Source organism: Phyllobates terribilis, unplaced genomic scaffold (genome assembly GCF_046119375.1).
Source record: "Phyllobates terribilis strain yellow unplaced genomic scaffold, ASM4611937v1 Scaffold_4__5_contigs__length_816908805, whole genome shotgun sequence".
Lineage (NCBI taxonomy): Eukaryota > Metazoa > Chordata > Amphibia > Anura > Dendrobatidae > Phyllobates > Phyllobates terribilis.
The window spans coordinates 558,558,685-558,581,734 of NW_027362764.1; the positions used below are offsets into that span (position 1 = coordinate 558,558,685).

General features: G+C 43.6%; 1 protein-coding gene across 2 annotated transcripts in view; it reads right to left on the reverse strand.

Annotated features, from left to right (window-relative positions):
- CEP192 (centrosomal protein 192) overlaps positions 1-23,050 on the reverse strand; it is a 203,644-nt gene that overhangs the window by 54,439 nt on the left and 126,155 nt on the right. For both annotated transcript variants that reach the window (XM_073678986.1, XM_073678985.1), the window contains exons 18-20: positions 6,679-6,800; positions 4,840-5,737; positions 647-755 (exon numbers count right to left, since the gene is read on the reverse strand). In XM_073678986.1, coding sequence (XP_073535087.1) covers positions 647-755; positions 4,840-5,737; positions 6,679-6,800 — 1,129 coding nt within the window. The remainder of the gene's footprint in view (positions 1-646; positions 756-4,839; positions 5,738-6,678; positions 6,801-23,050) is intronic.

Here is a 23,050-nt window from a genome sequence, read left to right on the forward strand (position 1 = left end):
TGCCATTTAGAAACAAAATCTGCAATCTATTAAGAAAAAAAATAATATTCTACACACTCCAGCACCATGATTGTTTTTCTATGTAACTGGAGGACCCCTTGAATACTGGTGCTACAATGCAGATTTTGCAACAGCATTATTCCTATTCCATTTAACTCTAAAGTAACTTTTTGTGTGCCATTTTATTGTATTACCTATAAGTCTAAATGCCATCACTGTGGTGTAAATCAGCTTCACATTAGAAATGGACAAACATATTAAAGAATGGTAGAGAACTATAACATATGGAATGGACAAAAGGATTGAGGAATAGGAATGTACTAATGTCAGGTCGCCATTAACGTGTATATAAAGTAATGTAAAATTGGCATGTTTTGTTTCCACAGCGTGCAGAAATCTCATGGCTTTTCACATGGGAATTCATCCTCACATAAGTGTTTAAAACCGCAGCGGATCTACGGCACATGTGTAAAAATATTATCAAGCAATCACTGACTTCACAGGAAAATTAGCAGTCTGCCATGTGTGGCCTCCCAAGGCAGTTTTCTTTTGTGTTGCCAATGCACTAGCCACAAAATCTCTAAAACATGAACAAGGTTAAAAACAGTTGCCAAAAACAAAATCTGTAACAAATACAAGTAAATACCCTTTCTCAGAAAGCTCTAGAGAATCCTGGCTTGGAGAGGAATGAATCAAAGGGGAAGTAGATGGTCTAAAACTGTAATGTTCCTCTTCTGCCGTATGCACACTGTAATCTGGAAAATATTTACATCACACAAGAAGACATTAGTTCTCATCGGATTTACCAATGTCACACAAAACAGAACATAATCAACATGTTCAAAATTTTAGTTTAAAGAATATTGGCAAAACATAACTTATGAAATATAGGTAATGTAAATTATATTTATGTGTTTAATTATTTAGGTAGATACCAATTGGTTTGAAAGTCAGTATCTATCTAAAAATCTTTTATATAAATGATTTTTCTATGGAAGCGTGCAGCAATGATGTAAATGGTAGGGCCATCGAAACCTCTGCATTACTCCTGCTTCTAATGCGCATGCATAAGACCTGAAAACATGACGCGCGCTGGTGTTGGGGACATAGTAGAGTTTTGACTAACAAGGTAAAACTATCGCTGTGCTTCACTCTACATGACCGTCACTCTGCTCTAACCAGCATGTTCTCACCACTTAGGGCAGACAGCGGTATGACAGTCATGGTGCATGAACGGGCAGAAGAGACTGAAAACGCTACTAAAAGTAAAACTATCGCCCCCACAGTAACACACAACTGGGACTCTAGTTATTGCTCGGCTTTATATAGTGACTTTTTACAATATTTTGCAAGATCACATTGTTTAGAGAATGTGATGTGGCGTGACGTAGGGAAGCTAGTATGCAGAGAACTTGCAGCCCCGCTGCTTGGCAGCGATTTTGAACAGAAAGTCGGCAATTTGCATAGCATTTGCGTTCCTTTGCATGGTGTGCAAATTAGTGATGAGCGAGCATGCTCGTTTAACTACTTCACCGAGCATGCTCGGGTGCTTACCAAGTATCTTCGGCGTGCTCGTATATTATGTTCGATTCCCTGTGTCTGCATGATTTATAGCCATAAGACAGCCTCAACACATGTAGGGATTGCCTGTTTGTTAGGGAATCCTCACGTGTTCAGGCTGTCTTACAGCCGTTAACCATGCAGACGCAGGGACTCGAACATAATATACGAACACGCCGAAGACACTCGGTAAGCACCCGAAAATGCTCGGTGAAAGGGTTAAACGAGTACGCTTGCTCATCACTAATGAAAATACCTTTACCTAATGATTTTTTAGTTATCTTTAGAAAGTTTTTTTTTTAATTTATTTATTATATAATAAGAGGTTGTTTTTTTTGTTTTGTTTTTTTACAAAGAAGTACCCTTTAATAAAGCTGCCATTTTATAACAAACTATGGGATCGAACTAGGTAATCAGTGTTCAACTGTGAGACCAAATAGGACCCAAACTTTTTAATACGATGGCAGGCAATTTTTGCATTGATAATTTTGAGGTGCAGCAAAAGGAGAGAACGAGGACTCCATGTACAGGACACTAACCAGGTTCACATTAAAGTGGACTTTTCACCAATTTGTGTATGTTAAACAGGATGCATCAGGGAAAAGTGGCTACAAAGTTTAACAAAACATAGGTTTTATTATTTAATTTTTCCTCTCTGTTATGCAGATATTATCTTGTAAGTGTAAGGTTATAGTTTATGAAAAGCCCAACTGGGTGTTACCAGAGATTTTTCTCTGGGAGCGTCTACTACTTCCCCCGCACAAGATGTACCAATCGTAACCAGGAGGCATCATGCAGGAAGAAAAAAAATAAAACCATGTCCCCACAATAGCTCGGAGCAGCATTCCTCCTGTGTGAGACATATAATGACAGTCTGATCTCCTCACAGCTCTCAATGCAGAGTGATTCGAAGTGTGGGGGTACTAGGACAGAGTGGAGTCCGATTACTAACACTTCTTCATCTTTCATCTCAGGGAAATCAGTGTGGGGGAAGTTGCAGTACAGGAGAGCAGAGCTTGGTCTCATTACAAACACCTCTGCAGCTCTCCTTTCAGCTCTGCTGTATCACCTCTCCACACACTGGCTACCATGAGTGGTCGTAATCACACTCCTCTCTGCTCTACTCTGGACACTTTGCTCTCACTGCAGAGCTGTGTGTGATTATACACCGTCATTGCAGGACTCACACAGAAGACAGGGCATGGGTCCCCCCCCTGTGTTGCTGCCTGCTTATGATTGGCCACATCATACAGGAGAAAAAGTACAAGCCCCAGAGACAAAGCTCTGATAACACCTAATTGGTCCGATCATAAACTGTAACCTAAATTTTATAAGCTAATATCTCCACAACAGTGGAGCTTTACAGCTCCTACTCCATTATGTGGCCAGTTTAACATGGAAAACTGGTGAGAGGTTCCCTTTAAAGGAGTTCAGACATAACACACACACACACACACTCCTCGTAAACATAGTAATTTCATAGACTAATGCCCAAATTGCATATTGCTTTTGCACTTTTTAATTGTTTTTTAGTCAGTTTTATATTTGCCCTATATTTATTATAGCTTGTGATGCACAAGTTTTCTCAGTGTTTGTCATTTTTAGCATGGAATGAGAATATGTTTTTTTTTTTTAGTATCTAGGTTTCTGGCTAATTCATCATTCACTTTCCATAATGTCACCAAAAAAAAAAAAAAGCATGCAGGCAATTTGATGCATAAGGACACACAAAAAAGACAACAAAAAAGGACTTAAAAAATGCAAATAATGGCAGGGTCTGTGTGCCCAGTGTATGTTTCCAGCGCTCCAAGAAGCCAAAAAAACATTTCTGTGATGTTTTGGCAACTAGGAGTATGAAGCTGTAGCTGTAAGGTGCTGTCCTTACATCAGCATGTTAGGCTGACTGATCAATATAAAGACGTTTTAAACATGCACTTTACAACACTGAATATTAGTAAGAAGTTTTTTTTTGTGATGCATATTAATGTATTAACCCCTTCACGATGCGGCCAATTTCCATTTTTTGCATTTCAGTTATTTCTCCCCTTCTGCCCAGAGGCATAACGTTTTTATTTTTCTGTCTATTTAGACATATGAGAACTTGTTTTTTGCGGGACGAGCTGTAATTTTGAATGACACCCCATTCATTTTACCACATGGTGTACTGGAACACGGGAAAAGAATTCCAAGTGGGGAAAAATTGTGAAAGAAAAAGCAATTGTGACATTGTTTTTTGGGAATTGTTTTTACGGTGTACATTTTGTGGTATGAATCATCTCAAAATACGATTCTGCTCATTAGTAGAGAAAAAAAACACAAGTTTGCAAAAAAAAAAAATGTTTACGGTTTGCCGTAATTTTCTGAGACCCGTAATGTTTTCGGTCGATGGAGCTGTGTGACAGCTTACTTTTTGTGGTGCGAGATGACATTTTTATTGATTACTGTCTCCTTTGAAGCCAAGCCACAGGGAGGGTTTCAAAGGAGCTCCGTAATTATGGACACAGGGGTCATCAGCTGACCCCCAGCTGTCATAACAATCAGCGACCTGCGATCACGTCACGGGCGCATAGAATGACGCGCCCCTATGTCGGCATGTGTTAAATGCCTATGTCAGTTTCACAGCGGCATTTAAGATTTAAGGCTACGTTCCCACGATGAGCTCTTGGTGAGATTTTGACGCTGCAGAATTTCAGCACCTATTTAAATTGGGTCACTTACATTTTTTTAAAAAAAAATTTCTTACTCTGTTTGGTGTGTCACGCTTTAAATACAGCGGTTTTGTTTTTTATATTTCCTGTTTTTTTGCTTTGACAAAACATTATTGATATACCTAGGTGCAGATTACATGCGTTTTTGACAAGTTACGCGCATGGAAACACACTAAACGCTTGTGCAATTTTTTTGCTGCCAATTTTCCTAATGTAAGTCTATGGGGAAAATCCGCCCAAAAAAACTCAGTGTACCCGCAAGGGATATTAACATGCTGCGGGTTGGAAAAACGCACCACAGGTCAGCACAGTGGACATGAGATTTCTATAAATCCCATCCACTTTGCTGGAATTGTAAAACGCTGCGTTTCTGCCGTAGAAAAAATCCGCTGTGTCAAAAACTCATCGTGGGAACGTAGCTTAACAATCGCGGGCAACTACCCCGTAACCCGATACATACACAAGTTTCTGACCTTCGAAGCACATGTACGGAAAATGTCTTGAAGGGGTTAAAATGTATCAGATTAAATGCATCTAAAACTGAGATTATTATTTGTTTTTGATGATTTACCTGACACCTTCTGATGGATTCCACTTGAAGGCGGCTGGAAACTAACATGCTTCTGAGAAAGATCCTCACATATATTATTGGACTCCTTTGAACAAGGGGCAAACTTTGGGTCGTTTGATAAATGAGAACTTTTCTTTGTATTACTTGGAAAACAAGATTTTAAAGAATTATTCTCTTTGTGGCCACCTTTGCCATCTGATAATCTATCACCTCTCTTTGCCTCATCATCTGAAGTGTCTGACTTTAGTGAAGCAATAGGTGTAGAATTTCTTTTTACTTTATCTTCCCTATTTATGTTATTGACAGATTTCCTGAAAGCTCCAGGTATTGTTTCAGATATTTCGGATGAATGCTTATTAGACCCGAGATTACTCGAAGAAGCATCCTGCTGTAAGGATGCATCATTACAGACGTCGCAGGTAGACCGCAGTTTATCACAAGCAAAATGAGCATCCTTTGGATACTCGGATATTCTTAAGTCTTGCTTTTGGACATCTGTAATGTTGGCTAGTTCGGTACCAGAATCTAGCAGAGGATGCTTATGCCCTACAGACATGTTCCAGGAAAAATCCTTTACAGAGTGCACAAAGCTTTCAATGTCAGTGTCTTGGTTACAGCTAACTGTAGCTTTAAGATATCTTTCTATATCAAAATTTCCTGGAAAACTCTGTTGTCCAGAAGAATTTAACCCCTCTTTGGATTGCTGATGTTCGGAAGACTCATGCAGTAATTTCTTTTTATTTGACAGTTCCATGATCATTGCTGCCAGCTCAGAAGGGTTGGCGCTGCAAGATGCATTAGCTAGTGCCGAAGCTATAGTGCTTATATTTAGTAATGTGATGTCAGTGGTTTGGTCAGGTTTTTGTAATGAATTGTTGACTTTTCCAAAATTGTGGTCCTACAAAAAAAAAAAAAAAAAGTGGTATGAGAGATTAATATGGTAAATTTACACTTTTACGGATTATTACGTAATTGTCACACAGCGCACCTGGATCTACATCTATTAAATGACAAATCTTCATCTTTTAGTCTAAAAGACCTCCATGCAGTCACAAAGACAACATTCTCTTTTTAAAGGGTTTGTCTTAACTGGAAAACTCAACTCTTATCAGCCAAGGGAAGGTCTGGAGTCCACACATTTATTACACTTGGTAAGTGGTACACCACTTCCACTAGAATGAATAGGTAACCCTACAACACATGGCTGTGTCAGGTCCAGAGCAGAATACAAGCGGATCTTTGCAGTGGTTTACAGTTGACTAAAACAACTTTTTTAAACACAAGAAAGGTGTCAAATGGTCCAATATATGAAATAGAGGACTGGGCATTTGTGGCAACACTTTTAAAGGGAACCTGTCAGGTCCCTAAAGTCTCAGAAATTGCTGCCAGTACAACTTAGAACATGAATCCAGCTTCCCAATAACCTCTCCGGTACCTGAGCTATTATTGGAAAATAAACTTTTAATGTTGTACTTGACATATGCAAATGTACCTCACTAGTCAGAAGTTTTTCATGGAGAGATCTCCAGCTTTACAGGCTGCAATCACACACCTCTGGGTGTGATTAACACCATCCTGACTAAGTCAAAGGCACAGAACAGAAGGCGGATTGAGACAGGAAGGTGTCAGTCCTGCCCGGGGTGGGGGTCATTAAAAATGTATTCATCTGATGAGAACAAAAATATACCCAGTTTGCTTTAATAGTGTCGCCTACTTACAGGTATAGAGGCAAATGGACTATATTACACAGAATACATTAGATATTATTCACATCAGAAAATGTAGAAAAATGTTGGGCCGCAGGAAACTTTAAACATTTTGTAATGCTGCATAACATACCCGTGTGCTGTCCTTGTACTCGTCATTAGCATGCTTCGCTGTGTCTGGCTTACGCTCTGGCACCCTTATGTCAAATGTTGTCGACGATACCTTTTGATCATCTGGCAAACATCCAAGATCATCTAGGTAAAAAATAAATGTGAAGCAGTTATTGAGTGAAGTTCAAGCAAAACAAAACGAAAAATCAGATCTAACAGAACAGACCCAACATCAAAAAGAAAACCACGTTATTGAAAAAGAACAGCTAAGACGCTGTAGACGTAGACATGGTAGTCTAGCAATAGTATAGGAAGAGATGACCTAAAACAGCCTGGATCATTCCATAGGTACAGCAACATTCACAGCTTCCTACAATTCCAGAACATAAACTCCCATTAATTAATTTTTTTTTTCAATATTGTTAACTGGGGAAAAAGGCAGGAGATTTGAATATTTATATTTTAAAAAGGTTTTTTTTTTCCATTTTTTACTTTATCTGTTAATCCTCCTGGGTGACTTGAACCTGCAATTGTCCAATCACTTGTACTATATACAGCAATATTGCAGTCTCCCATGATGCCAAGCCACAGGCTGGACAACATAGAAGAGAACATGACAGGCACAGAGACATTCAACCAGCCCCAGTTGTCATCAGGTGCCAATTGCAGTGGAGCCCACTCCAAAGTCACTGACACACTGAATGTTGTAATGGTACGTCATGGAGCACGAATGCCAAGTTCCTATAATGAGTATCTGCTGCGTTTTTTCCGCTGCATATTAGCACGTGGGAAAAGACTCAGGATATCAGGCTATGTGCACATGATGAGCAATTACAGCAGATTGTTTTCAGCAAAAAACAGAATGTTGGCAGGCATATACAATGTATAATATACGCACGTTTTATGTAGTGCGCTTTTACCCTATTTTCATGGGTGAGAAATGCTAAAAAAAAAAAAAAAAAAAGGGCGCAGAAACAATTGTCATGCTGTAGATTTGAAAACATGCTTTGATGGTTCAAGTCCACAAGGATAAAATAAGCAGCTTCTGCATGAGATATCAGAGATCTCATTCACTTTGCTGGTGCCGTAAAACACAGTTTATCAATGGCAAAAGCCAGCAAAAAAAAAAACTGCAGCAAAAGCACCTCATGTGAACAAGTCTTTACAGTAGCAAAGTGCATGGGTTTTATACAAATCTCACGTCCACGTTTTTTTCCCTTAATACAGGCAGGCAGTGGGGATAATCACCTCTATGGTGATGGCGCAAACTCAGAAGCCGTATGTATTTGCTCTCCACCCTATTCGCTTCTCTGAAGCCACTCGCTATACTTCTGGGTGTATTAAAGCAACGAACAGCGTCAACAATAAGGAATCAGGAAAGAACGTGCGCTGCAACTGTGTGCATGTGCGCACACTCCGGCAACACTCAAATAGAGCTTGCTGTGGGAAGCAAGAACGGTCAATCAGAAGTGGGGGGAATGCCCCACAATATGAAAATGAGGAGGGGTAGCTGGGCACTGAACTCTTGGCCTGCGCCAAGAGAACACCAAAGCCCCCTCATTTGCATACAAAGTTATTGTCCCAGGCATTGCATAATTGAAGGGTACAGAGCAAGCATTTATAAGGGCCAAAGTAGTGATTGATGCATGCCTCACACACTACGCATTTGGCAAATAACCAGGCTTTTAAAAGTAATGAAAGAACAAATACCTGCCTAAAGCAATCTTAGATCATGCCTGTTGGCAGTTCAACTTTTATCAACAGACCCTGGGCCTGCTGGACATATACAGCCTTTTTGGCTTTCACTAATAGGTGAACATGACCGATTTGCTGATCAGCCTAATGTTTTGTATTCCAGTCTTAATGAAGAGTGTGCTGGAGTTAGATGCGCTGAATTCACTATGAGGCAAGCACCTCTTACGAATCTGGCATATATTCACACGTTTCACCACCAGATATGTATGCCATCCAGGGGCTAGCATACAGTCTGTGGTAATTTATGGTCACTTTTGTAGCGTTTATTATAATGACATTGTTGGGCATACTGGGCAGCGCTTTGTAACTTTTCAAAAAGTTAGTGGAACTTGCCAGGACTGTTGTGAAAATGCCAAAAATATTAAAAATTCTTGTTGTGCAAAAAATTTGTGACATTTCATGCAGTTTTAAGCTGCGAATCAAAAGTAAAAAAAAAACTGCTTGATTAATCAGGAACATAGTGCACAATGCATTTGTAGTGACACGAATTACACGGACATACAGAATAATATACCACTGCTTCTAGCAGAGGGAAGTAGGCTTAATGAATTGCAGACGTGGAGGCCAATGTTTAGTCTCTGACTGCAATAGCAAACATCTTGCAATCACGTAGTTGGGGCGCTGATGGTGTACAAAGAAAGCCACTTCCCTTTGTTTGGTGCATGCAGTGATCATGGCAGTTGCAACAGCATGCCAGCTGTAATATACGACACCTGGTGGTGATGGCGCAGGGTCAGCTCTGAGGTGGTGCCACCAACATGAGTACAGTGACAGCAAGAGGGTGAAAAGGAAATCTAAAAATGGAGTTAGCTAGCAAATGTAAGGAATTAAAACAACCTAGATAGCTAATGTAAAAAGAGGGCTGACTACAAGCGTGGCACAAAGCAGGAAGGTCCCACTTGATCTATTTGCAGGAGGAAGCTCAGAGACTATTGTTTTTTAAACCAAGCAAACTTGGAGTTAGGAAATCAATTAAGTAAATTTCTAGCACATATCATTAAAGGGAATCGGTCACCACTTTGGAGTTATCAGACCTCCACTATGGTCATACAGGGTATAAAGTAAATCAGTACATACCTGTATGGCCCATGGTGGAGGTCTGAATGCAGAGAAATGTAGTTTTATCTTCTTGGTTTTTCACAGGCTTGGCGTCCCCCAGATGCCAAGCTATCCCCGCCCATCTGCTTATTATCCCACCAAATTCCCGCCTATGTACAAGTTTACCATATCCCCCCCCCTCCCGAGCACATCACAGGGACCTGTGATGTGTGTTTTTTTCCCCTCACCTCCTGGCGCATTCGCAAAGCGCGGCTCACAGGGAGCGTGCTTTGTTTCCTCCCGGGCCCGTTTGGCTAAGCACAGTGCCACAGTGCTCTATTGCGCAGGCGTCAGTAAGTCACTGTGACTCCCCGGCACCTGTTCAATAGAGTACTGCAGCACTGTGCTCAGCCAAACTGGCCCAGGAGGAAACAAAGAATGCTCCCTGTGAGCCGCGCTTTGCGCATGCGCCGGGGATTTGGTGGAATAATAAGCAGATGGGCGGGGATAAAACTACATTTCTCTGCATTCAGACCTCTACTATGGGCCATACAGGTATGTATAGATTTACTTTTCTATACCCTGTATGCCCATAGTGGAGGTCTGATATCTCCAAAGTGGTGACAGATTCCCTTTAAAGAAAACTAGATGTTACAAACAGTACCACGTGCAAAAGCCTAAAATGATGAATTGCTCATGAAATATTTTCCACAGCAAACAGATTTAAAGAGTTTTAGGTGGAACTATATAGTCCCCAGCTCCACTGTACAATTGTGAGGACATTAATGTGCATTTACACCAAATAGCTGCTGCCTACACTCAGGAGAGCTGAGGGAATTCTATTAGAAAAGGATATTACTTTAGACGCAGTTACAGGAGTTGTAATGGCTCTAGCTAATGGAAAGCAATTGGGCCTGATGGCATACCGATTGAGGTAGTCAAACGACAACTGAATGGTTGTAAGTCCCATTCTTAATTTTTTTTGTATAAATTCTTTAAGAATGTTACAAGAGGTAATGAAAACAGATAATAACATTTGTATACAAGCAAATGAAATTAGAAGCAACATTCGTTTTATAAATGGGGGAAAAAACTTAAACTTGGAGAATTAAAGGAGCAAAATGGGAAAGAGGGATATTTAACTGGGGGAGGACAGTGGAGATAGTTGGGGGGTGGGGAATCCTGTTGAGAGCTAGCAAGTAATTCACATTTATAATCTAAGAACTAAAACATAGGTAGATATGCGCGGTATAAACATTTATTAATTTATTTGTTGTTTATTTGAGATATAGAGAGTTAAAGGTTTTGGGGTTAATTCCATATTTTACAGTACAATCCTGTTTTGATATTCGTACCAATGGCGCCAGTGTTCGAGGAACTTATCCTGCTTTGAATAAGTAAGGTGTGTTTTTTCGAATCAATATATGGTGTTTGATTCATTAATCCATTCTGGAAAGGATAGAGGATCCAGATCTTTATAGTGTCTTGCAGTAAGTGTGTTGGTAGGTTGATGATGAGAATGGTGGTTGAATAAGATTAGTGGAGGGGGGGTAGAGGGAATGAGATATTGAGAGCTTTACTTAGGTTTATGAGTGATTTCCCAGAAATGTGTGATTTTAGTGCAGTAGTACCAAATATGGGAGGTGTATCAAGTTCTAAGTTGCATCTCCAGCAATTAGGTGAGTAAGATTTGTCAATTTCATGAAGTATATCAGGGGTTTTGTACCACCTAGATATTATCTTATAGTTAAGCTCTTGATATTTGATTGAGGAGGAGATGGAGTGTGCATCCTTTAGTATTTTTAGGACTTCCTCTGGGTTAAGGGTTATATTTAATTATTTTAATTTGTTTAAAAAATAGATTTTGTACTGGATTGGTGACTAAGTGATCCGAGATATCTGGTAGATGAACTCTCTTTGAGGATTAAAAGTTCAGAGTCTGTTAGTCTAATATTATTAACTTGAGATTTTATCTTGCTTGTAGAAAGAACATTGTTTTTGTGTACTAGTTGACCAGTTTGTGTGTTAGAAAAATTTTCTGAAGTTTTAATTTTATTTTTTAGGATTTATATCTATTTGGAATCAGATATAGTAACGGGGTATGGACACAAATATTAGGGATTAAGTTCCATTCTTATTTAAAGCGCACCTGTCAGCAGGATTGTGCTAACTAAACCACATACACTGTCAGGTGGGTGCCATTATACGGAGTAAAATGATACCTTTGATGATGGAATTCGTCCAGTGGTTCTTTTATAATCTTTATTTTCAGCTCTACCATAATGAGATGATCATGCTCTGGGGTGGGACTTTAGGGAGGGGCTGTAACTGGAGCTCTGCTTATCATATATCTCTGCCTTCTGACAGGTCACTGTGCTTTCAGTGACCTGTCTACTATTTTAAATTCTGCCTGTGTAATTTCTGTGCCAAACTTGAAATTTACATGCACCAAAATGGCTCCCGCCACCTGTGCAGTAGCATCTTTTGGTTGCCAAGAGATGCTACTGTGCATGCGCAGGCGCCATTTTGTTGGTCGAAAAAGAATTTGCCTGCAACAATTTGGCGCCGCGCATGCGCAGTAACATCTATTGGCAACTGAGAAATGCTACTGCGCAAACGTGGCCGGCGGTGCTATATTGCTGCAGGAAAATTTATTTTTCCTCCAGCAACATGGCGCTGCTAGCGGCGCTTGCGCAGTAGCAGCTATCGGAAAGCGATAGATGCTACTGCACGCAGGCGCCATTTTGCTAGAGGAAAATGAAATTTGGTGCAGTATTTAAAATAGTAGGCAGGTGACTGAAAGCACAGTGACCTGTCAGAAGGCAGAGATATGAATACATAATGGGAGCATTAGTTACAACCCCTCCTTAAAGTCCCGCCCCGAAGCACGAACATCACGTTATGGCAGAAATGAAAATAAAGATTACACAAGAACCACTGGACGGATTTCATCAACATAGGTATCATTTTACTCAGTGTAATGACGTCCACCTAACAGTGTAGGTGGTTTACTAAGCAAAATCCTGCGGACAGGTGCGCTTTAAATTTACACAGAAGCTTTAACTGAACCCACCCTCCTATGTTTGTTATTCGATGTTGCTATTGTGGTGTTGCTATTACCTGATCAACGGCCTAAAGGGTGTAGGTCTTAAAGAGGTTTTCCCACAAGCAAAGTTAATTTTAAAGTTGCATTGCAAAATAGGAGCATGTTCGCATTGGCCATGAAACAGACAAAACCTAAGACAGAAACAAAATAAGCATATACCCTGCACGTATGTTTCTGTCTTAGGTTTTGTTCTATTTAAATGTAGGGTAGAGTAATGCACCTAGGCTGGAGTAATCCTATTGCTGCATACACATCAAATGAAAATATACATGGTATTACAGAACAGAAGGACTTTGGTATTGTGCCTACAAATAAACTAATGACAAACAGTACTCAATATCAAGCAGCAGCTGCAAAGCACAAACAATTTTAATGTGTAGAGAGAAAAAAAAACCTGATTCCAGTGTAATGTTATTCCTCTATAAATCACTTGTAAGGTCACATCTTGAATATAGAATCCAGTTTTGGGCTCAACATTTTAAAAAGGTTATATTAGAGTCGGTTCAAAAGCAGGCAACTAGATTATTAAATTAAATTGAAGTTCTCTCTCATATTGAAGGGTTAGAAAATTTGAGCTGGTTTGGCTTGTAAAAGACTGCCTAAGGCTATGTGCCCACGATGCAGAAATGCTCCGGATTTTTCCTGAGAGTTTCTGCATCTCCCTGGCAGAAAAAACGCATGTGGATTGTACATGAGTTTTTCCTGCCAGGGACATGCAGATGTGAAGCGTTCTTCACATTCATTTCCGCATGCTGGTTGTCAAGCGCTTTCCAAGCGTTTTTAGCATCACTTGGAAAGTGCTTGTCAACTTGGTCACACTGCAACGGCATGGATTTATATAGTGTGACCGAAAGAATGGTAAAGAATAAAAAATAAATATTATACTTACCTTCTGACAGCCCCCAGAGTCCTTGTCTCGGCTTGCCGGCAGCTCGCGGTAGATTTAAGGACCTCCGACGTCAGCGGTTGCGTGACCCATCACATGACGTCAGCGCAGATCCTTTAATCTACCGCGAGTTGCCGGCAAACAGAGGCAAGGACTCCAGGGGCTATCAGAAGGTAAGTATAATATTTATTTTTTTATTTTATTCTTTTTTTTTTTTTTTTTTTTAAAGGTTCTATGGTACCCGGGTCCGGAGGAGAGTCTCCTCTTCTCCAAACCCGGGTACCATCCGTACATTGAAACGCATGTAATTCGCTTGTACAGATGCGGATTACATGCATTCCAATGCAAGTCAATGGCGGCGAAAACCAGAACTCACACTGTGCACTGACGAGGGGCAGTACCCCGAAACACAGTGTCTGCAAATTGAGTTTCTGGTTGTGGCTTATATCCTAAGTCATGTGATAAGGCTCATTAAAGGGTCACTATTGACTTTTAGGATTGCTACTTCCTGTAGGTGGAACTAGCGTTCTGGTCCTCTTCCTCTCTGAAGAGACAATTTGCATATTTCCCAGAGGAGCATTGCGGCTTTAAAAGTCTCCTCACCTTGACGTGCTTAACATGTCACACTCCGCAAGGAAAAATGTTACCCTATACAGTGAATGCCAAAAAAAATTGAACAAAAAACAATCAAAACGGGAGTTAAAAAGGCAGCCCAGAGCACAAAAAATATAAAAAGCTAAATAAAAATAAAATACTTTCCCCCTCATTGAAAAATTAAATATAGGGATTTCAGAATATTGCAGGGCATTGATTGCTTCTGGGGTCATGTGGCATAACAATGCCTTGCGTGCACCCAAAGACATCGCTGGAATAGTGCTGATGCAGGAGGGGAGTATCTATTTTTTTTATTTTAAAAGGGGACTACTTATTTTAACCCCTTTCTGACATTGGGCGTACTATTCCGTACTTGCGCCCTGGGCTTTTTGGGCCAGATACGGAATAGTACGTCCTGGCGATATCGCACCGCACCCTGCACATTAACCCCCGAAATGCTGCGATCGAAAATCGATCGCAGGATTGTGGGAGCAATAGGGGAGGTAAGCTTAATACTTACCTCCTCTCCGGCATTTGAATCCGGTCCCGGATGTTGTCATGGTGACTCTGTGTCGTCATGACAACATATGGGTCACCAGGAGGCAAGAAGTTACTTTGGTCATGCGCAGTGTATGACCAAAGTAACTTCTCCCTGTGCAGCGCTGACAGGCTGCATAGCATAGGGTTGGTGCTGCATTCCTGTGCTACACAGCCGATCAGGCCGCAAAAAGTGAAAGTCCTATAGTGGGACAAAGTGTAAAAGATCAAAAAATTCCAAAAAATAACAATTTATTGTACCCATAAATAAATATTCTTATGAAAAAAAAGGAGATTTTTGTGTACTCACCGTAAAATCTCTTTCTCTTAGCCTCTAATTGAGGGACACAGGACCATGGGTGTTATGCTGCTGTCCACTAGGAGGCGACACTATGCATAATCTGAAAAAGATTAACCGTGACTCCTCCTCTGCAGTATACACCCCTGGACGGCGTCAGCCTTCTCCAGTTTTGTGTAAAAGCAATAGGAGGAACGTAACATGGATAACATAACCATGCCTATAAGAAGGCAACTATGTACGAGCTCAAGAAAAATAAAAAACAATATGAGAACTCAACATAACGGCCCGGAACGGGCAACAGGGTGGGAGCAGTGTCCCCCAATTAGAGGCTAAGAGAAAGAGATTTTACGGTGAGTACACAAAAATCTCCTTTACTCTGTCGCCTCATTGGGGGACACAGGACCATGGGATGTCCCAAAGCAGTCCCTGGGTGGGAAGCAATGGACGAATATTGTGTAGACAGGCCCCTACAATTGGGGCACCGCCGCCTGCAGAATACGTCTACCCAGGCTCGCGTCTGCTGAGGACTGGGTATGAACCCTGTAGTGTTTGGTAAATGTGTGTAGGCTAGTCCAGGTGGCTGCCTTACACACTTGTTGTGCCGAATGGCCCAGGAGGCCCCTACTGCACGTGTAGAGTGTGCCGTAATACTTGCTGGAAGAGGAGAATTTTTGAGGCGGTAGGCCTCTTGTATGGTGGATTTGATCCACCTGGCAAGGGTAGCTTTGGAAGCTGGTAGACCCTTGCGGCCGCCTTCCAGAAGAAGGAAAAGAGAATCAGACTTCCGGAAGGTCGCAGTCCTAGACACATAGATACGTAGTGCCCTGAAAAGGTCAAGCATATGCAGAGCCTTCTCCCGTCTATGAACCGGGACCGGACAGAGGGATGGCAGTGAAATTTCCTCATTGAGGTAGAAGTTGGACACAACCTTCGGAAGGAAGGATGGGACCGTACGGAGAACTACCTTGTCCTGGTAAAAAGCCAGAAAGGGTCGTCTGCAGGAGAGTGCTGTCAGTTCAGACACCCTGCGTAGCGAGGCGATTGCCACAAGGAAAACCACTTTCTGGGATAGAAGGCGGAGTGGGACTTCCCTAAGGGGTTCAAAAGGTGTTTCCTGCAATGCTGTCAGCACCAGGTTGAGATACCACGTTTCTAGTTGTCGTCTGTAGGGGGGGGAACCAAATCGGGAAACCCCCTGAAGAAATGTCCTTACTTGCGGCTTGTTAGCGATGTACCTCTGAAAAAGGGAGGCCAGGGACAGTCTGGCCTCCAGACCCGATTGTAGAAACCCAAGTACCCTGGGGAGGGAATAAGGGAGTGGGGTCTGGCCACGAGATTCGCACCAGGTAAAGAAGGCTTTCCAGGTACGGTAATAAAGCTTAGCAGAGGTTGGCTTCCGTGCCCTGATCACGGTTCCAATGACGTCCGGCGAGAAGTCTGACTGGGTTAAAACCCAGGTCTCAATGGCCACGCCGTCAAATTGAGGGCCCCTGAGTTCTGGTGGTAGAACGGGCCTTGTGACAGAAGATCCGGGCAGTCGGGGAGACGCCAGGGGACGTCTGCGGTGAGCTGTACGATGTCGGCGTACCATGTACGTCTGGGCCAGTCCGGTGCGATTAGGATGGTTGGAACTCCCTCTTGCTTGATCTTCCTCACCACTCTGGATATCAGGGGGAGAGGTGGAAAAATGTACAGGAGCTGGAACTGGGTCCAGTCCTGAACCAGTGCGTCCGCTCCTAGCGCCCGCAGGTCGTGTGTTCTGGCCATGATGTTGGAGACCTTGGCATTGAAATGGGATGCCATTAGGTCCACATCCGGAGTCCCCCAGCGATGGCAGATCTGGCGAAAAACTTCGGGATGGAGAGACCACTCTCCCGAGTCCATTCCTTGCCGGTTGAGGAAGTCTGCTTCCCAGTTGTCCACACCCGGAATGTGGACCGCAGAGAGAACCGAACCTGTGTCTTCCGCCCAGTGGAGAATGTGTGTCACTTCTCGCATCGCCTGGGCACTGCGGGTCCCCCCTTGGTGATTCACATATCATAGAATCATAGAATGGTAGAGTTGGAAGGGACCTCCTGGGTCATCTGGTCCAACCCCCTGCTCAAAGCAGGATTCACTAGATCATCTCAGACAGATGTCTGTCCAGCCTCTGTTTGAAGACGTCCATTGAAGGGGAACTCACCACCTCTCGTGGCAGCCTGTTCCACTCATTAATCACCCTAACTGTCAAAAAGTATTTTCTAATATCTATTCTGTGTCTCCTCCCATTTAGTTTCATCCCATTGCTTCTAGTCTTTCCTTGTGCAAATGAGAATAAAGATGATCCTTCTACAATGTGACAGCCCTTGACATATTTGTAGACAGCTATTAAGTCTCCTCTCAGTCTTCTTTTTTGCAAGCTAAACATTCCCAAATCCTGCAACCGTTCCTCATAGGACATGGTTTGCAGACCAGTCACCATTCTGGTCGCTCTTCTCTGAACTTGCTCCAGTTTGTCTATGTCTTTTTTAAAATGTGGTGCCCAAAACTGTACACAGTATTCCAGATGAGGTCTGACCAAAGAGGAGTAAAGACCGATAATGACTTCACGTGATCTAGACTGTATGCTTCTGTTAATACATCCCAGAATTGTATTTGCCTTTTTTGCTGCTGCATCACACTGTTGACTCATGTTCAGTCTATGATCTATTAGTATACCCAAGTCTTTTTCACATGTACTGTTGCTTAGCTCTTTTCCTCCCATTCTGTATATGCTTTTTTCATTTTTATTGCCCAGATGTAGTACTTTGCATTTTTCCCTGTTAAAAACCATTACAGCCGTGGCATTGTCCGACTGTACTCTGATGTGAGAGGATGCCAGTAAGTGATGGAAGGCTCTCAACGCCAGGAGGATGGCACGAATTTACAAGATGTTGATGGGCATGGTCGCTTCCGCTGGGGACCACTTGCCCTGAGTTCTGTGGTGTACGTGTACCGCACCCCAACCCGTCAGTCTCGCGTCGGTGGTCAGAACCTTCCATTGACCCGTGAGACAGGATTTTCCCTTTTTGTTAGTGAGGTTGGCTTGTGCCACCAGTGCAGGGACCTCCTGGTTGACGTCAGCTGGAACTCCCTGTCGAGAGAAAAAGGGTTCCAGTCCCATGACTTGAGGATAGCTAGTTGGAGAGGCCTGAGGTGAAGCTGGGCAAATGGGACTGCTTCTATTGCCACCACCATCCTGCCAAGGACTCTCATGGCAAACCGGAGAGATCGAGGGGGTTTGCTGAGGGTGCGAACTCCTAGATGGAGAGGCAGTGCCTTGTCCTTGGGAAGGAGCACTAGACCCCTGAAGGTGTTGAATAACATTCCCAGGAAGGTCAGAGACAGACTCGGGGTTGGTGATGACTTTTGTAGGTTGACTAACCAGCCCAGGCGACTCAGAATGTCGATTGTGATTGAGACGCTGAGGTCGCAGTCCTTGAAGGTGGGAGCCTTGATAAGGAGATCGTCCAGGTATGGAACGACTACTATGCCTCTGGAGTGCAGGACGTCCATGGTGGCTGCCATGACTTTGGTAAACACTCTGGGAGCCGTGGCGAGTCCGAACGGGAGAGCCACGAACTGGTAGTGGTCCTGGTCGATTGCGAACCTGAGAAATCTCTGATGGGTGGGTGCAATTGGTATATGCAGGTATGGGTCTTGTATGTCTATGGAGGCGAGAAATTCTCCCTTCTCCATGGACGCAATGATGGACCGAAGGGACGCCATGCGGAAGTGACGTACCCGTACATATTTGTTTAGCTGTTTTAGGTCCAGTATGGGCCGTACGCCACCTCCTTTCTTGGGGACTACGAATAAATTTGAGTAGAACCCTCGAAAGTGCTCGGCCGCGGGGACCGGTACTATGACTCCTGCTTGAAGAAGCGAGGAGACCGCTTGGTGAAAGGCACGAGCCTTGGCTGGAGGTTTTGGGGGAACAGAAAAAGTCTGTTTGGTGGGTTGGAAGTGACCTCTATCTTGTATCCCGAAGACACTAGTTCCCTGACCCACCTGTCTTCTGTAATAGGCAGCCAGACTTGATGAAAGAGCAAAAGACGGCCGTCTACAGGTGGGGTGTCTTCCGGGGTCCGTGAGTCATGATGAGGAGGAAATCTGAGATTTTCCTCCTTTGAACTTTGACTGGCCTGCTCTTGACTGACAGGTCTTGTCCGACTTTTGCGTCGACCGCGAGTTGTCCCTGCGTGGGGTGCGGTTGCTATTTTGTGCTGGTCGCGAGACGGACCAGCCCGAAGAGTTCTGAAAGGATTGGAATCGAGTTTGGTTACGCTTCTTGTAGGTGCGTTTGGGCTTCAGTTGGGGGAGAGAGGTACTCTTATCCCCGATGGCGTTGGATATCATCGTGTCCAACTGTTCACCAAAAAGTCGACCACTGAGGTACGGGAGGTGCGTGAGGGACTTTTTTGAGGCTGCATTCGCTTTCCATTCCCGCAGCCAGAGGATACGCCGAATCGTGATGGCGTTTGATGCTATCCCAGCTGCACCCCTTGCAGAATCCAGAGCTGCATGAAGCATGTAATCTGCTACAACTGCTATTTGAACTGCTTGGTCCGACAGCTCAGGAGCAGATACTTGGAGGCCAGCTTGTAAATTTTTGGCCCAAGCCAAGATGGCCTTGGCAGCCCAAACTGAAGCGAACGCTGGAGCCAGGGAGGCCCCTGCGGCCTCGAAAATTGAACGAGCCATGCGTTCCACCTGCCGGTCTGCTGCGTCCCTAAGGGTTGAGCTATCTGGCAGTGAAAGGAGTGACTGTGCTGCTAGTCTAGAGACTGGGGGATCCACTTCAGGTGGATCTGTTCATTGTTTGGTGACCTCCTGTGGGAAGGGGTACCGCGCCTCCAGATATTTGCGATTGGTAAACTTCTTCTCAGGCTGTGAGAACTGCTTTTTAAGGATCGCCTTAAACTTTGGGTGGTCAAAGAAGATCTTAGGCGGCTTCAGAACTCCTTCAAAGGAAATCTTGTGTCCGGGTGCCTCCGGGGGCGGATCGTCAATGTCCAGCACCCGATGGATGGATGAGATTACATCCTCAACTAGCGCTGTATTGCTAGGGGGGATTGGGATTAGGGACCCTTCAGTTTCCTTGTCTGAGTCGGAATCACAGATGTCTTCCGAATCCTGTGTATCGCTAAGGCGTCTCCTGCTGGATGAACCGGGGTGGAGGCCTTCTCTGGTCGGGGATGGCTGTGGAGATCTGCATTGTCTGTCCCTGGCAGGGAACGGTCTAGATGACCTGGGATTACGGTGTCTCTCCCTAGAAGGGGATGAACGTGTGGTATGGCATGATGCAGATGAATGGGACCTGTGGGTCCGCTTGCGTCCTGACCTAGACGTGGATGTGCCCGTGTCGTCATGTCCCTGAGTGGAGCTCTCCCTTTGCTGGGTAGCGTTCATACCCGAGGCATGACTCTGCAGAGCCTGAAGCAATGTGGAGGTGAGGTTATCTATAGACTACGTCATAGATTGCGACATCTGAGTGAACCATTCCGGCGTGGCATTAGTCACCGAAGCATTGGCTGGGGATTCTTGGGGCTCTGTCACAGCAGCACACTGTAGAGTGTCATATTTGTCATCCGGGGGGGCGGGCCGGGGGCGGAGAGGGGGTGGTGGCTTCAGCTAGGCCGGAGCAGCGGTCTAAATTAGATGCCTGATGCCCAAAGGGGCTCCAGGCCGGCGCGGAAGTCCGGGAGGGGGCCGGATCTGAACCGGACCCCCCCAGATTTAAAGGCAGGATAGCGGTGGAGGTATAAGCGGAAGGGGGGCCTGTGAAGAGTCCCCCTGAGGCACCATAGAGCTGGTGCTGCTGCAGAGACAGGGCGCAGGGACCTGTGCCTGTGTTGTGCCATGCCTGCCAGCACTCCCCCCGCCCCCGACAGGAGCCCGCAGCAGGGCTGGGGTCCCTGGATTCGGCTGCAGTGTGCTGGCTACTGGGAGCTACAGAGTGCTGCCTGTACAGGCCCTACCTGAGGCATTTCAACCTAATGCCCCCAGAGGGGGATTAGGGAGGGTGCTGCTGTCACCATCAGGGGGCTTTGTCCTCACCTCGACCTCAACCCTGAAACCAAAAGGAATTGGGGAAGGAGGGGAGTCTCAACTTCGAACCAGCACCCGAGGGGCTGGGGAAGGAGCGACATGGGGAATAGCCATCTCGACTTCAACTGTGCACCCCGTAATAGGGGGCAGGGGAAGGAGTCATGCCGGGAGTCTCGAAGGAGATCCACTTTTCTTCATCTATAATCCCGTCGGAGAAAGCGGAGTAAAAGTTTTAGGTGTGCCTCCTATGCGACACTAAGCAAAAACTGGAGAAGGCTGACGCCGTCCAGGGGTGTATACTGCAGAGGAGGAGCCACGGTTAATCTTTTTCAGATTATGCATAGTGTCGCCTCCTAGTGGACAGCAGCATAACACCCATGGTCCTGTGTCCCCCAATGAGACGACAGAGTAATAAATAAATAAACCAATAAAAGTACACATTTGGTATCGCGTCCGGAACGACCTGACCAATAAATCTCTCCCACTAGTTAACCCCTTTAGTGAACACAGTAAAAAAAATAAATAAATAAAAAATAATAATAATGAAGCAAAAGACGATGCTTTATCATACCACAAAACAAATAATGGAATAAAACGAGAATAAAAAAAACGAGTGTAAATAAATATGATACCGCTGAAAAAGTCATCTTGTCCCGCAAAAAGCAAGCTGCCATACAGCTCCAATGGCCGAAAAATAAAAAAAAGTTATAGCTCTCAGAATAAAGCGATGCAAAAACAATTCTTTTTCTATAAAATAGTTTTTATTGTGTAAAAGCGCCAAAATAAAAACTATATAAATGTGGTATCACTGTAAACATACTGACTGGAAGAATAAAGTTGCCTTATCAATTTTACCACATGCGGAACGGCATAAAAAAAACAAAAAAACAATTCCAGAATTGTTGTTTTTTGTTTATTCTGCCTCCCAAAAATCAGAATAGAAAGCGATCAAAAAATGTCATGTGTCCAAAAATGGTACCAATAAAAACGTCAACTTGTCCCGCAAAAACAAGCAGTCACATGACTACGTGGGACGAAATATGGAAAAAGTATAGCTTTCAAAATATGGCGATGCAAAAACAAGTCTTTGCAAAACAAAGGGTTTTTTTTAGTGTGTGACAGCTGTCAATAATAAAAAACCGATATCAATCTGGTATCGCACCAATCCCAAGAATAAAAAGTTGTCTAATCACTTAAGTTTTGCAGCTGTTATACAGCAAAAAAAAAAACTCACGGGGATTGCCTGCCATGCACGAGCGATCCCCGTATGGTTTTTTTGGGTGTCTAACAACTGTGAAACATGCGGGCGGGGACTAGAGCATGTCACTTGAGCACCCGCGATACCTGGTGTATACCAGAGTACCCGATGCAAACTCAAGTAGCGAGCACTTGCACTCAAGACTAAATGACAACTTATTCAATATGTTGACTTAATGTTATCAAATTCTGCGTCGTACCTCTGGGTTCAAAATGTTCACTATACCCCTTGATAAAATCTTTGAGGGACGTAGTTTCCAAAATGGAGTCACTTTGTGGGGGGTTTCCACTGTTTAGGCACATCAGGAGCTCCCCAAACGCAACATAGCGTCCGCTAATTATTGAAGCAAATTTTACATTCAAAAAGTCAAATGGCGCCCCTTCCCTTCCGAGCCCTGCCGTGCGCCCAAATAGTGTTTTTTCCCTACATATGTGGTATCTGCTTACTCAGCAGAAATTGCACAACAAATTTCATGGTGCAATTTCTCCTGTTACCCTCATGAAAATACAAAATTGGAGGTTGAAAAACATTTTTGTGGGAAAAATGTGAAAATTTTATTTTTATGGCTCAATGTTAAAAACTTCTGTGAAGCACCTGGGGGTTCAAGGTACTCACTACACACCTAGATAAGTTCCCTGAGGGGTCTAGTTTGGAAAATGAGGTCACTTGTGGGGGGTTTCCACTGTTTAGGAACATCAGGGGCTCCCCAAAAGCAACATAGTGTTTGCTAATTATTCCAGCAAATTTTACATTCAAAAAGTCAAATGGCGCGACTTCCCTTCCAAGCACCCAAACATTTGTTTTCCCTCACATATGGGGTATCGGCGTGCTCAGGAGGAATTGCACAACA